This window comes from Thalassophryne amazonica, chromosome 9 (assembly GCF_902500255.1).
Source record: "Thalassophryne amazonica chromosome 9, fThaAma1.1, whole genome shotgun sequence".
Classification (NCBI taxonomy): domain Eukaryota; kingdom Metazoa; phylum Chordata; class Actinopteri; order Batrachoidiformes; family Batrachoididae; genus Thalassophryne; species Thalassophryne amazonica.
In genome coordinates, this window is record NC_047111.1 from 47,759,915 (window position 1) to 47,775,794 (window position 15,880).

Genomic DNA, 15,880 nt, shown 5'->3' on the forward strand with positions numbered 1-15,880 from the left:
ATCCTCGGTTAAAAGAAGTATCATCTATTTTTACCAGTTAATAGAGTAATCTGATAGTTGTGAGAAATTAGTGATCAGTGTTAAATACTTCTTGTAGTGATTTGAGGGTTCTTGGAGATATCATCAGCATATAAATTGATTTTTTTGTCAGACATTGAAGACTTGATACCCTAATGTTAACAGTTCTGACATATTGCAGGTTTTGTTGTGCTTGAAAAGTCTGGACATATGAACAGTATACTTCCAGAACCAAGAAATGGCTTTGTGCACTTCTGGAAGTCTTGCACAGTATTATAATTTCATCCATGTCCAATGGCGGGAGTGTCCACCTGTTCATATTGTGCAAAATATAACTTGAATAAAATATGTTCAAGCAGTGCCAATGGACATGGTTATGCTCCCAGCATACACTCCCTTTCCTGGATGCTGTATGCACAACTGACGCAGTGCTGGAATTACCCATCAGCAAGTAGTGTACAGTCATCTAGAGGCGCAACTCAAAAAATTTGAATATCATGAAAATTTCAATAAAAATTTGAACATCATGAAAAAGTTCAATATTTTTGCTGTGTTTCAGAAAGTGAAAATCTGATGTATTCTAGACTCATTAGTATTTTTGAATTTATTTTGATAATTATGGCTTATGGCAAAAAAGAAAGAAAAAATAGAAATGTGATCTCAATATAGAACATTTTATTCAAGTTTAACTCCCCATTTCTGTGGTGTAAATACCATAAATCTGTTCCTGGTTCAGTGCCACAACCACAGTCAGGAGGAAGAGCAGCTGACTTGACAGTTGTCTACAACAGAAAACTACAAACAGTCTAGAATATGTAGATTTTTCACTTTCTGAAATAACTAGGGCAGCACGGTGTCTTAGTGGTTAGCACTGTTGCTCACGTCATGGTCATGGTCAAGGTCATGGGATTGTTCCCGCCTGTGGCCTTTCTGTATGTAGTTTGCGTGTTCTCCTCGTGTTGTGTGGGTTTCCTCAGGGTGCTCCAGTTACCTCCCACATCCAAAGACACAGGTTAGGTGGTTGGAAACTTTAAATTGTCCATAGGTGTGTGTGTCAATGTTTGTTTGTCTATATGTGGCCCTGCGACAGACTGGCATCCTATCCAGGGGTACCCCGCCTCATGCTCTATGACAGCTGGGATAGGCTCCAGCCCCCCGCGACCCTTAATTGACTAAGCAGTAGAAGGTGAGCAGGTGTGTGGTGTGTGAGAGAGAGAGAGAGCGATAAATAACTAATTCAAAAAAAAAAATCATTATTTCATCTTTGTTTTTCATTATTCACCAACTGTTGATTTAGCTGAATTGGACATTAATTTATTTATTATTTTTACTGGATATTTTTCCTTAAGAGTTCGAGTCCTTTAAACCTCATTTCCACTGCTTGCAAAGTTTTCTTCTTGTTATTGGGTGATATCCAGAATTTGTTACCAAAAAATAAATGCTAAATACTTTTTTTTTGCTTTCTCCTTACAAAACAAAAATCCATTGCCGTAAATATAGAAACTTATGCCTGGATGCTCGATGTGCTCACCTTCAGGTCAAAGAGTTTCCAAGATTCCACTGAGAAACATGCAAATAGACTGTCGATGTGGTGTGGTGTAGAATCCCTGGCTGGCTCAAGCCCACTTAGCTTGACAGTTGTGCTAACAGGACCTGAAGACGGATCTCTGGAGGTGCAATGCTGCATACTGACTTGTTGCCCAAGTGTGTGTCAACTGGAAGTGAATGTTCACAATTGACTGCTTATCTCTTACCGGATAAATAGCAGTGTTGAGCACTATGCAGTGAACTCCATCTGTGCCAGCGCTTATCCCCAGAAACCATAGCTTGAAGCAGGTGAGAGTCTACACCAACCCTCCCAGGGGGAACTGCAGTCCATAACAGACAACCAATATACTTTTGCAAATACTCTTGGAAAGATATCAATTACTTATTTTTGAGTCATAGTGTGACGGCAATTTAAAGAAGTGGCTTCTTTTCATCCTTGTTTGGACGCTGTCAGCCGCATCATTAACACTGGTGAATATCTCTGATGTGAGTATATAAACATGGTTACAGTAATGGTTAATCTAATGGAATCTTTCTGGTGCTGTTCCTTCTACTTCAGCATGTGCAAACCTTAAAATGTAAGTCCCTCAAAAACCATAAAAGTGCACATCTTTGCAACTCAATGCAATAATATTTATGCAGTACAAGAAGAAAAAAATTTACATTGCTGCAGACACTCAAATACATGTTTATAAATAATAACACTTCAATTTAACATTACCACAACTGTTCTGGTAATTCTATTGCCGTATTTGCCGGACTATAAGTCACACCAGAATATTAGTCATATCTCTCCAAAAATGCAACATGAAAAGGTGTGAAAAAAGTAAGATGGTTGCACCAATCTATGTTGCTTTTTTTTTAAATGTGGTGGTACTGCTTTATGCAACAAGATGCAAAATTAATTTAATTAATTAATTAATTTAATTAAATTGGTTTTGCAATTAAATTACATTTAATTAAACCAGAAGCACCAGAAGCACCAGGAACAGAAATCTCAAGAGTAAAACGCTTCTCATGATCACCGAATCACAGATAAGGTAAACATGTAATTAAAGGATTGAAAACTTGGTGCAGTGTTAAGATATAATTCAAACGTGTTCGCAAGCAGAAGTTAATGATTAATTAGTGTTCCCATACCAGGCACACAAAAAAAAAATCAGATTAAACTGCTTTTTGAGACCACTGAACAGATGAAAATGGCTGTTCAGTGGCTCTGTTCAATGAAAATAAATGTTTGAAAATGCCTAGCTGTCCTGCTCTTTGCTGTTCTTGTTATCTCACCCAATGTAAACAAGTGGAATGCCAAGCAGTATAAAAGTTACATTCCCTTTTTAAAAAAAAAAAAAAAAAAAAAGAAAAGTGTGGTCTTTCAGTTTGAGAGCAAGATTTCTTAAATTAACTGGTTCTCAGACACAGAATGTCTCTCATTCATATCATCTTCTTTTACAGGAGTTGGCATCCAGTTTAGTGGTGCTAAATAACAGTACCTCATTCAATACACAAAAGTGACTTGTAGTCCAGAAAATACGTTAGTACTTGACCTGAAAAGCTAAGTTGAATATGCTGTATAAATTTGATATTTTTACATGTAGACGTACACATGTAGACATTTTTCCCAAGGTCATTGGTAGGGAAAAACAGTCCCGATTTAACTATGCATCTAGTGTCTCCTGTGTTGTAACATGTTATATTTTCAATCAAACAAGGACTTTTTTCCACAGTTGCATACAACACATCATGAACTGCATCACTTTGCATTTTACTGAGGCACACTAACACAGAAGGCATCTAAATAGATATGTGTACTACTGTTGTAGCATCTATTCTATGTAACTACCAAACTAACACACAGCACTGGAGGCAAATGTCTTCGTTAGCAAAGGTTTCATGTAATATCAGAATAAAAATAAAAAAATCACAACACCCAACAAGGGAATGTGTTATTGCTCTTTAGATTAGGTAGAATATATTTGTCAAAATGAAATGTAAAAAAAAGTCAATTAAAATACAAAAAAGTATCAATTAAAAAGGTACCTATAAATAAAAAAGGCTAATAAAAGTAGCGATATTCTTTTCTATTCTTATTCATATGGCATTAAATCTGAGCTTCTTCATGACCTAAGGCTTCTTGCTCAAGTAATTTGAGGGAATCCAGCCCTCATTTTCTTCACTGACATTTTTACAGAACCACCATCCGCTGCTGTTTTTTCCAGCACTTCAAACACTGTACCCACCTTGAAGCTTGATGTTTGTTCATCTCCTTCAAAGTCTGCGACAGCTAGATAGAGCTCATCCTTACTTGGTTCCTTAAGCAAAGGTGGAAGCTTGTCCTTTGGTGGACCTGGCTTCTCACTCTTCAGATGGGGCTTCGGAGGAATTGGGACTTTACTGATCTTAGACTCTTCCTTCTCCTTGTTTGGAGGGGGTTGAGCAAACCCTTTAGGCTTAGGTGGAGGGGGTCTACTGAGTTGAGGGGGTCCAGGCTTTGAAATGTCCTGAATTTCTTTCAGAGCAGATGGAGACTTGAGCTCTGTTGGGCTGGCTAGGTCAGTCTTCTTCGGAGGAGGTGGCCTTCTTGGAGCCATTGCAGGAGGTCTTTGAGGGGGATCCTTATGAGGAGGCACTGCTGGTTTTGCAGGGGGTGAGTTATCCTGATTATGACTACTGATTTGTTTTGTGGGTAATTTGATCTCATCACAGTACCTCCCATTAATCACAGGAGGGATATTGATGGAAGGAGAACTACAAGATGAACTGGGGAAGGAAATGTTGGGAGCTGCAGGGGTGTCATTCTGATGGTTCCCTTCATTTGATGCAGAGCAGACATCTGTAGTTTTTGATGGCCTCAACTTGCTCCTCAGATTGGTGATGTCTAGTTTATTCTCTGATGGGGGATCTGGTTTGGCAGCTGGGACAGGTTTAGGTCTGATCACAGGTTTAGGCTTCATAAGCACTGCTTGGGCAGTTGCATCTGGCTTCTCCTCCAGCAGGTCTGGTTTTTGTTTTGGTGGCTGCTTAGGTACTGGTTTCAGGTTAAACTTCTTTACCTCTTTAGCAGAGACTTTGTGGCCACACTCAAGTCCCATCTCATTCCGAAGGTGAAGAGCCTTGCTCTTGTCTTCTTTCTTGGGCTCCGGTGGTTTCTCTGGTTTAAAGGGAGCTTGCTTGGGGGTACATAATGGAATGATGACTCCAGGGCCTGAAGGTTTGGGGGGTAAATGCTTGGAAGGATCAGCTCTTGATTTCTCTGCAGACTCTGTTTCAAAACTCTTATTTATTGATTCCCTCCGTGGTGGCAGAGCTGGTTTCTCCTCCAGTGGAGGGGCAGCTGGCGCTGGCGGTAAAGGCCCAGAGAAGACACAGGCTCCCTTGCTAGCACTGGACTTCCAGTCTCTCAGCTTGGGCCGGGCTGAAGACTCAGTAGCACTTGGCTCATCTGGCAAAGGTTTAGACCATTTGTCTTCTGTACATGAGGCATTTGATGAACTACCATTATCTAGTTTCAGTTTCTCCATCTCATTGGGTAATGGAGCTAAAAAATTAGGTCGCAGGGCATTGCTGGTCTTCTTGTATTTGTCAATAAAGGTGGCCGGTGCCCATCCTTCTTTGTCTTCTATCTGGATATACCACCAACCACTTGCATTCTTCTCAATCACCTGGTCAGTAAAAAAAAGTATTTGTTTATTATTTATTTTTTTACTGCTACTTTAGCACTTTAACATCTTTATTCCTCTTGATAATTTCTAAAGCTGCATTTTAAAATATGGTTAGCTTGTGCTTACCGTACCTCAACTTTGATTCCAGCCTGGAAGCTGATGCCATCAGGGATGGTGGTCTGAAAGTCTGCAATGGTGTAGAACTCTTCCTCAACTTGTGGAGGAGTTGGTGGTTTTGGTAGATTCATACCACGTGGCTGTGGAACGTGAGGAAAAAGTAAAACACAAACATGAAATAAATACAGAGGCATCACAAAATACTTTATAATACACACATGTCAAATGATTTCATTCAAATAAATTTGCTTACAATGGTAAGATCTCTACGTGGTGGAGGTCTCTGCCTTGATCCTACTTCTGTGGAAATAAGAGTTGCAAGCCATCATTTTTCTGGAGTTATACATTATCTTTGCCGATATGAAAGAGCAATTGTATTGCAGAAGAAGATTAGTCTAAGATTCCATTTTGAAACTTGGAGAACATTCAGAACACTTGTAACCTTCAGATTAGTAGATTTCTTATTCAAAAAGACATTAGGAATAAAATATCCCAGCCATCTTCAGCACAGTTATTAATTCCTGTATTTATATCCATCCATTTTCTATACCTACTTACTCCACTTAAGGGTTGGGGGTGGAGCTTATCCCAGCAATCATAGGGCATGAGGCAGGGTACACCCTGGACAGGACGGCAGTTTGTGCAGGGTCACATATAGACAAACAAACCAACTGACACTTGCACGCACACCTACGGACAATTTAAAGATTCCAATGGATGTGGGAAGACACCGGAGAGAACCCACGCAGACACAGGGAGAACATGCAGAGTCCACACAAGAAGACAACAGGTGGGAAGCGATCCTCTGTGTTTTGGTGATGTCTGTCTCTCTCCTCCTCTGCTCCTGCCACTCACACTGTGGACTGTTGACTGCTGATTACGGACACCTAAGCCAACTGTCACACCTGCACCTCAATCACCAGGCTACTTATTCTCCGGATTTCCTCCAAAGTGTTGCCAGTTTATTCCAACTCCCAAGTGGTACCTCTGGTCCTCTGTGTTTGTTTAATTAATCAAAAACCCAGACAGAGCTTTAATTCATTTGAAAGCTTGACTCTTAGTCTTGTCCATCCAAATTGGAAGTCCCAAAAACCAGTTTTATTTGTTATTATCTATCGTCCTCCTAGTTGTTACTGTGAGTTTCTCTGTGAATTTTCAGACCTTTTGTCTGACTTAGTGCTTAGCTCAGATAAGATAATTATAGTGGGCGATTTTAACATCAACACAGATGCTGAGAATGACAGCCTCAACACTGCATTTAATCTATTATTAGACTCAATTGGCTTTGCTCAAAATGTAAATGAGTCCACCCACCACTTTAATCATATCTTAGATCTTGTTCTGACTTATGGTATGGAAATTGAAGACTTAACAGTATTCTCTGAAAACTCCCTTCTGTCTGATCATTTCTTAATAACATTTACATTTATTCTGATGGACTACCCAGCAGTGGGGAATAAGTTTCATTACACTAGAAGTCTTTCAGAAAGCGCTGTAACTAGGTTTAAGGATATGTTTCCTTCTTTATGTTCCCTAATGCCATATACCAACACAGTGCAGAGTAGCTACCTAAACTCTGTAAGTGAGATAGAGTATCTCGTCAATAGTTTTACATCCTCATTGAAGACAACTTTGGATGCTGTAGCTCCTCTGAAAAAGAGAGCTTTAAATCAGAAGTGCCTGACTCCGTGGTATAACTCACAAACTCGCAGCTTAAAGCAGATAACCCGTAAGTTGGAGAGGAAATGGCGTCTCACTAATTTAGAAGATCTTCACTTAGCCTGGAAAAAGAGTCTGTTGCTCTATAAAAAAAGCCCTCCGTAAAGCTAGGACATCTTACTACTCATCACTAATTGAAGAAAATAAGAACAACCCCAGGTTTCTTTTCAGCACTGTAGCCAGGCTGACAAAGAGTCAGAGCTCTATTGAGCCGAGTATTCCTTTAACTTTAACTAGTAATGACTTCATGACTTTCTTTGCTAATAAAATTTTAACTATTAGAGAAAAAATTACTCATAACCATCCCAAAGATCGTTATCTTTGACTGCTTTCAGTGATGCCGGTATTTGGTTAGACTCTTTCTCTCAGATTGTTCTGTCTGAGTTATTTTCATTAGTTACTTCATCCAAACCATCAACATGTCTATTAGACCCCATTCTTACCAGGCTGTTCAAGGAAGCCCTACCATTATTTAATGCTTCGATCTTAAATATGATCAATCTATCTTTATTAGTTGGCTATGTACCACAGGCTTTTAAGGTGGCAGTAATTAAACCATTACTTAAAAAGTCATCACTTGACCCAGCTATCTTAGCTAATTATAGGCCAATCTCAAACCTTCCTTTTCTCTCAAAAATTCTTGAAAGGGTAGTTGTTAAACAGCTAACTGATCATCTGCAGAGGAATGGTCTATTTGAAGAGTTTCAGTCAGGTTTTAGAATTCATCATAGTACAGAAACAGCATTAGTGAAGGTTACAAATGATCTTCTTATGGCCTCAGACAGTGGACTCATCTCTGTGCTTGTTCTGTTAGACCTCAGTGCTGCTTTTGATACTGTTGACCATAAAATTTTATTACAGAGATTAGAGCATGCCATAGGTATTAAAGGCACTGCGCTGCGGTGGTTTGAATCATATTTGTCTAATAGATTACAATTTGTTCATGTAAATGGGGAATCTTCTTCACAGACTAAGATTAATTATGGAGTTCCACAAGGTTCTGTGCTAGGACCAATTTTATTCACTTTATACATGCTTCCCTTAGGCAGTATTATTAGACGGCATTGCTTAAATTTTCATTGTTACGCAGATGATACCCAGCTTTATCTATCCATGAAGCCAGAGGACACACACCAATTAGCTAAACTGCAGGATTGTCTTACAAACATAAGGACATGGATGACCTCTAATTTCCTGCTTTTAAACTCAGATAAAACTGAAGTTATTGTACTTGGCCCCACAAATCTTAGAAACATGGTGTCTAACCAGATCCTTACTCTGGATGGCATTACCCTGACCTCTAGTAATACTGTGAGAAATCTTGGAGTCATTTTTGATCAGGATATGTCATTCAAAGCGCATATTAAACAAATATGTAAGACTGCTTTTTTGCATTTACGCAATATCTCTAAAATTCGAAAGGTCTTGTCTCAGAGTGATGCTGAAAAACTAATTCATGCATTTATTTCCTCTAGGCTGGACTATTGTAATTCATTATTATCAGGTTGTCCTAAAAGTTCCCTGAAAAGCCTTCAGTTAATTCAAAATGCTGCAGCTAGAGTACTGACGGGGACTAGAAGGAGAGAGCATATCTCACCCATATTGGCCTCTCTTCATTGGCTTCCTGTTAATTCTAGAATAGAATTTAAAATTCTTCTTCTTACTTATAAGGTTTAGTCAGGTCCCTTCTTATCTTAGGGACCTCATAGTACCATATCACCCCAATAGAGCGCTTCGCTCTCAGACTGCAGGCTTACTTGTAGTTCCTAGGGTTTGTAAGAGTAGAATGGGAGCAGAGCCTTCAGCTTTCAGGCTCCTCTCCTGTGGAACCAGCTCCCAATTCAGATCAGGGAGACAGACACCCTCTCTACTTTTAAGATTAGGCTTAAAACTTTCCTTTTTGCTAAAGCTTATAGTTAGGGCTGGATCAGGTGACCCTGAACCATCCCTTAGTTATGCTGCTATAGACTTAGACTGCTGGGGGGTTCCCATAATGCATTGAGTGTTTCTTTCTCTTTTTGCTCTGTATGCACCACTCTGCATTTAATCATTAGTGATTGATCTCTGCTCCCCTCCACAGCATGTCTTTTTCCCGGTTCTCTCCCTCAGCCCCAACCAGTCCAGCAGAAGACTGCCCCTCCCTGAGCCTGGTTCTACTGGAGGTTTCTTCCTGTTAAAAGGGAGTTTTTCCTTCCCACTGTTGCCAAGTGCTTGCTCACAGGGGGTCGTTTTGACCGTTGGGGTTTTTCCATAATTATTGTATGGCTTTGCCTTACAATATAAAGCGCCTTGGGGCAACTGTTTGTTGTGATTTGGCGCTATATAAATAAAATGATTTGATTTGATTTGATTTGCAGATTTCTCTTTGACTTTATACCTGCGTATCTGAAGCTTCTCAACTTTATGGTGTCACTCGAGTCATTAATGTGTTTGTTTTTTGGATCTCCAGAACCATCCTGCTGCCACAGCTTCCACCCAGTCACCACGTGGCCTCGGCAATCCTCACAAAGCACCAGAGGTACCCAGTGTCATTCCTTCCTCCTGTGTCCTCACTAGAGCTCAGCATTTCATTAATAAACCTGTTACATTTTTACTGCTGCCCCCTTGCATTTCAGTTCCTTATCCTGTTTGAACTGTTGTAGAGTTGAACATAACAATACACAGTCAACGGTGTCATCCACCTCCTGTGTTCTACTCAACTTTTCACCATAAATTTAATCATAGCACATATCTTAAGACAATGTTTTAGACAAATATGTGTCTCACATTCAGAACTCTGAAATTGTTATGAACATTTGATATGCAACACAAGGGCATTATATTCAGTGGTGGGCACAGATAACCAAAAAATTAACTTCGATAACAGATAATCAGATAACTGAAAAGTTATCTTTGATAGAGATAAACCAATGAACTACCCAAAAATATATTGGAAGTTACAGATAACCGATAAATTCCAGTATTGTCTCTGGAAAATTTGCAACTGCTAACAAGCTGAATTTGAGTTTAAACACCACGATCGCTTTGGAAACATAAAAAGTGACAAGACCCAAACAAAGAGTCAGCATTCTATGTTTGAACATGCTGCCCCCTTCTGGAAGCTACACAGCTACAGCACTGAAGCCCCTGAAAGCAGCCACAAAAGCAGCTCTCTACCAATCACAATGCTTCGTGTCAGGCGGAGGTCTTGAAAAATAAAGGCATCCTGACTTATGGTTTTGTGTGAATACTGATAGAATAACTCCATTAATGTCAGTTCTGTCATTTGTACAAAGTTAAAATATAACATATATCTTTTAATGTTGAATAATGCACTAATTCTGAGGTTTTGTAACAAACAGACAGATTGCAAAAGATTCTGGTAAAAGTGCCTCTGCTGTCATTCATTATGTAAACCAACACGTTATGTGACGTGTGTCGTGTGTTGGTGTTTACAGATAAATGTGCTTTTGTAAAATATTCCATTTTTTATTTGTAAAAACAGGCATTTTTATGGAGCCCTGGAAGTGTCATTGCAAAATGTTTTGCATGTGGAGAGAATGTGCGCATGTTTTATTAGTGTCGTGCGCATGTTTTATGATGTTGTAAAATGTGCACTCAATATTGTGTTGACACATAAATGTTGGCTTTACACTGTGCGAGTTTTGGCCCTTTTTCAGATGATTTTTTGTTCGTGTGAGAAATTTTTGGACCGAGTTTCAGGTTAATCGCGCGTCCTGCATCGTATAGTGTACATGGAGTAACAAGCTGCGTTTAACATCTCACGACCACCTCCTGATCGCCAATCGTATGGTCGAATGAAATCAAACCTGTTGATATTATTCTGGTCGGCCGTCGTGAGTGTATCCTGCTGCTGAGGGACTACAAGCATCCAACCGCTCACACTGTGCCTGTGCAAACACCGCAGAGTTGTCTTGTAATGTTTTTTGCTGTTGTTGTTGTTTTATTTTTAAACTTAATTTGTAAAAAAAAAAAAAAAAGCCACTTGCAAAGCCAAAAAGTTGATTTGACAACCATCTGATATAACTGGGGTGAAAATAAATAGAACACTGCCATCTACTGGTGCCCAGATGCTTAGTACTTAGGGTGAATACTGCCATGAACACTACTGGCCAACAGATGGCAGTACAGGCCTTGAAAACTTGCCAAAACAAAATTCCAGATAATCCGTGTCTGCTACATTTAGATGAATTTAACAAACACAAATACAATAACGCTGTAAACCCAGAGAAGATATTCACGAGAGTTTTAGGCACTAGAGTTTAATGCTACTGTCCGTGGAGCCTGAACAGAGTGTCTGAAATGCATTTGTCCTGTCGTGAATGTACTGAGATTACCCATAATGCACTGCTGGGCACAGCATGTGCTCACAAAACCTTAAAAATTAGCACATTACTTTAAAACTAAAACATATATCTGATGTTTTCACTTTATAAAACTTCAGGCATGACAGTAATTTTAAATAACTTGTCCAAAATTAGTTTGGTTAAAATTTGAACCATCCATCCATCCATTTTCTTCCGCTTTATCCGGAGTCGGGTCGCGGGGGCAGCAGCTCAAGCAAAGCCGCCCAGACCTTCCGATCCACACACACCTCCCCCAGCACCTCCAGGGGAACCCCAAGGCGTTCCCAAGCCAGCCGAGAGATGTAGTCCCTCCAGCGTGTTTGAGGGCTAAATTTGAACCATAAGTTAAAAATGTATGCCTCTGGATGACTTGGGTGATATGCCAGCGTATCAGTATGGTGTTAAAGAAAATGATTTTTTTTGTTTTTTGTGACTAGTTCTTCTTTGCCTGCAGAGGGTAGAATGGTTTCTCCTGAAACTAGCTGTCTTCTGTTTGCAGAGGGTAGAACTATGTATTCGAGGTCTGTGATAAAAGTAACGGACCTTATTATTTTTTTCAAAAACCATATGGATTTGAATCACGTGTGATTACATCAGACATGATTGAAACCCTCGTAGGCATGCAAGAGTTTTTTCACGCCTGTCGGTTACGTCATTCGCCTGTGGGCAGTCTTTGAGTGAGGAGTGGCCCACCCTCTCGTCGTTTTTTCATTGTTTAGGAATGGCTCAGAGACTGCTGCTTTGTTTGATCAAAATGTTTTCAAAAACTGTAAGGCACAACTGAGTGGACACCATTCGATAAATTCAGCTGGTTTTTGGTAAAAATTTTAACGGCTGATGAGAGATTTTGGTCTGTAAGTGTCGCTTTAAGGACGGCCCACGGTGCCTGACGGCGATCTGCGCTTCGAGGCGGCAGCGTCTCGCCGTTTCAAGTTGAAAACTTCCACATTTCAGGCTCTGTTGACCCAGTAAGTCGTCAGAGAACAGAGAACTTTCAGAAGAAGTCTGCATGAGGAGTTTTATTCGGACAGTCCATTATTAACGGACATTTTGTAATGAAAGAACGTGCGGGCAGAGTCGCATGTCGGGCCGGACCCGACCGCGGGGGGTCGCGACAGGAAAAACACCTCTGTTGGAAACCTTAACGGGCAAGTTGGAACATGCCCAAGCTGTTAATCAATTTCTCAGTTACTCACTTGTTGAAAGCCATCAAAAGCCGCCTAAATTTTACAAATGGTTTTCAACACGGAAGTGTTTTTCCTGTCGCGGCGCACACATTCGCTGAGTCGTCACGGAAACGACTCGGCGAATTTGCGCGCACGTCTTTCATTACAAAATGTCCTTAAACAGTGGAATGTCCGCAAAAGTCCTCATGCCGGCCTCTTCTGAATCTTCTCTGTTCTCTCACGACGTCCTGGGTGAATTAAGCCTTAAATTAGGATGTTTTCAGGCGTGACGTCCCGCCCCGTGGGAAGTCCTTACACCGACAGAAACACCCCATAATCTCTCATCAGCCGTTAAACTTTTCACCGAAAACCATCTTAATTTCTCGAATAGTGTCCACTCGGATATCCCTCACAGGTCCAGAAAAAATGTTGATAAAGCAACGCGCGCCGTCCGCAGCGGCTATTCAGACAAAGAGATTCCGACGGGCGGGGTGGAGCACTCGTCACTCAAGGCCTGCCCACAGGCGAATGACGTCACCGACACGCGTGAAAAAACTCATGCATGCGCACGAGGGTTCAAGCATGTCTAAAAACATATGAATCAAATCCATTTATTTTTTGAAAAAAATAAAAAGGACCACTTTTTTCATCACAGGAAACTTTCAACAGGTAGGTCTCAATGTTTACATTATCGGTCTAAAAGTTATCGGACGACAATTCATTGGAAGATAATTAGTCCGATAATCGTTTTTAAATCTAAAAAGATAATCTGATTATGAAAACATTATCTTCGATAATTATCTGTTATCGGATTATCGGAAGTGTGCCCACCACTGATTATATTAAAAGAAAGTAACATAAAGGGGAAATTTATTCAAGTATGGTAAAATTGAGAAAACAGATTTGTTTGTCAAAACTCAAACCTGATATTGCAAAATAAAAAAGAATCAAATCTCAGTGAATCAATACTGTATCAATATCAGTTAAATTTTACAGAATACTTTTTTAAAAGTAGCACATTTTAGTATTATTACAGCAAAATCACCAGTATTAAATCAAATGGACTGCACTTTTCCATTTGCATTAGATGTTCAAAGCGCTTTACAATAATGCCTCACATTCACCCCGATGTGAGGGTGCTGCCATACAAGGAGCTCACTACACAGCGGGAGCAACTAGGGGATTAAAGACCTTGCACAAGGGCCCTTTTCCAATCAGGCTGGGATTTGAACTGAGGATCCTCTGGTCTCAAGCCCAATGCTTGATCACTAGACCATCACCTCTGAGGAATATATAGACACTGGCAGTGTTAATTTAACACGGGTGATTTTGCTGTGATGTTTATCAGTGCATGATAAAGTCAATAAAATAAGATGACTATAAGAGTTGATTTTGCTTACTAAATTTGTTGTTATCGGAGAAAAAAGAGAGTCTGTTTTCTCTGTTGTCTTTGGCTGCGTTGTTTTGCTGGTTCTGTTTGGAAAACCCATCGAGGTCATTCGTGCTAGAGTGAGCGACAATCCCTGCTGACTGCTTCTGGGCCTGAAGGTCAGTCTTCTTCAGGTAGGAGGCGGGGGCCCAGCCCTCGCGGCCCTGGTACCTGAGTGAAGGAGACTCAGATGGTCAGAAATTTACACTGACTATACAGACAGTGCAACAAAATATCAGACAAATGTCAGTCAGTTATCTATAATATTAATGCAAATCAATTTAGCCCTTCTCTCTGTTACTTACTCTTGTATTAATTTATGCTATTAACCTTTCCAACTTCCTGACACTGGTTTGTATTTTCGTGGGTGACTATTCTATAGGTGGATGTACAGCATACAGTAAACCCAGAGGATTTAGAAATTTAACATTAAACTGCAAGGACATCGGACACGATCTGTTCAGGATTAAATTATTCTTACACAAGGAAAAAGTGCTATCAAAAGTTTAATATAAAAATTTTCATTTTCATATCTGCTGCTTGACTGATCTCCATTTTCAGAGCCCATACATATATGGGCAAATTAAACCTAAATTCATCACACCAATTCTCTGTAAAAGTTAGGGGATGATACATGAACATTTCCAAGTCACTGAAGGATTTTCAGAGAACCAATCAAATGGAGACTTGAGTCTCCCATGTGCCTTCAGGCAAAGTGTAGATACCCGATGGTTTGTGGATGCTGGCCTGATGATGCATTCGGGGCAGTTGTGGTGGTTAGTGAGAAATACTAACCACATTACATTTAGTGGATTACATTTATTTACTGAATTTACTGATTTACTGGAGTACATTTATTTGTTTTTGCAAATATGTACGAAATCTACCCCCAAAATGGCACTTTTTTCATCAATTTTGTGTGACATTGATATTTAGCATTATCATTTAAAGTTTAATGTTAAAGAAATAACCTTGTGTTTTGTCAGTTTGTTTGTTTGTGCTTCATACTAACACACAGTAATACATTTTTGTAAAGGTAGAAATGTAATTTCCTCGAAAACATCATGTTTCTAAAGCAAGGTAACACTGTCGCAAGTGTAACGCTGAGAATAAGTCCTTGATTTATTTGTGTCAAAACCTTAGCTATATCTCCTACTCTGCTTCAACAGAATAATTATATTACTTGTTCAATAATACCAGGAACTAATGGACAGAATTTCTTTGTTTTATGCTTCTGCAGACTAAAGAAGATACTGTTACGTTCTAGCACATTATAGTATATATGCAATGATCATTTCTAGCAATGACTGAACCGAGACCAATAGAAATATTGAAACTCTGATATATAACCATACCTAAAATGATAACATTTCACAAAAAAGACCATTTTTAGATTTTGATAGTATGTCACACTTTGGCTTCATTATTTTTGATCTAGACCTTAGCATTGTTAGCAGATATTGTAGCTTAGCTAATACTCCCTCCACTCCACACTGACCCTAACACACCACGGTTCCTGATGCACTAAAACCATGAAAATCACCACCCAGTCCACAGAAATATGCTTTAATAAAACACCTGAACCAAGGTTAGCTAAATTTGGTAGCTCTCAGATGGAGATTTATAGAAGCAACACACACACCCTCTAAATCATGTTACACAGAGAGATACCTGATCTTCCACCATCCTTCCAAATTCTTCTGAATGACTTCCACAATCATGCCTCTCTCCAGGTCAATCTCATCTTGATCCCTTGCTGAGTACGGGTAAATGACCGAATATTTGTCTTCTGGAATGAGAAGGAAAAACTTTCATTTTGTTTTTGTTTTTTTAAAAAGGATGCAATCAACATGTGAAAATATATGTCTTCATCAAAAT

The 15,880-nt window shown here is 39.6% G+C and overlaps 1 protein-coding gene across 1 annotated transcript in view; it reads right to left on the reverse strand.

The window, feature by feature from the left end:
- Positions 1-3,240: 3,240 nt before the first annotated feature.
- Positions 3,241-15,880, reverse strand: part of sh3pxd2b (SH3 and PX domains 2B) — a 182,888-nt gene continuing 170,248 nt past the window's right edge. The window contains 6 exon segments of the mRNA XM_034178006.1: positions 3,241-3,779; positions 3,782-5,225; positions 5,357-5,482; positions 5,596-5,642; positions 13,974-14,173; positions 15,674-15,791. Coding sequence (XP_034033897.1) covers positions 3,688-3,779; positions 3,782-5,225; positions 5,357-5,482; positions 5,596-5,642; positions 13,974-14,173; positions 15,674-15,791 — 2,027 coding nt within the window. The 3' untranslated portion in view covers positions 3,241-3,687.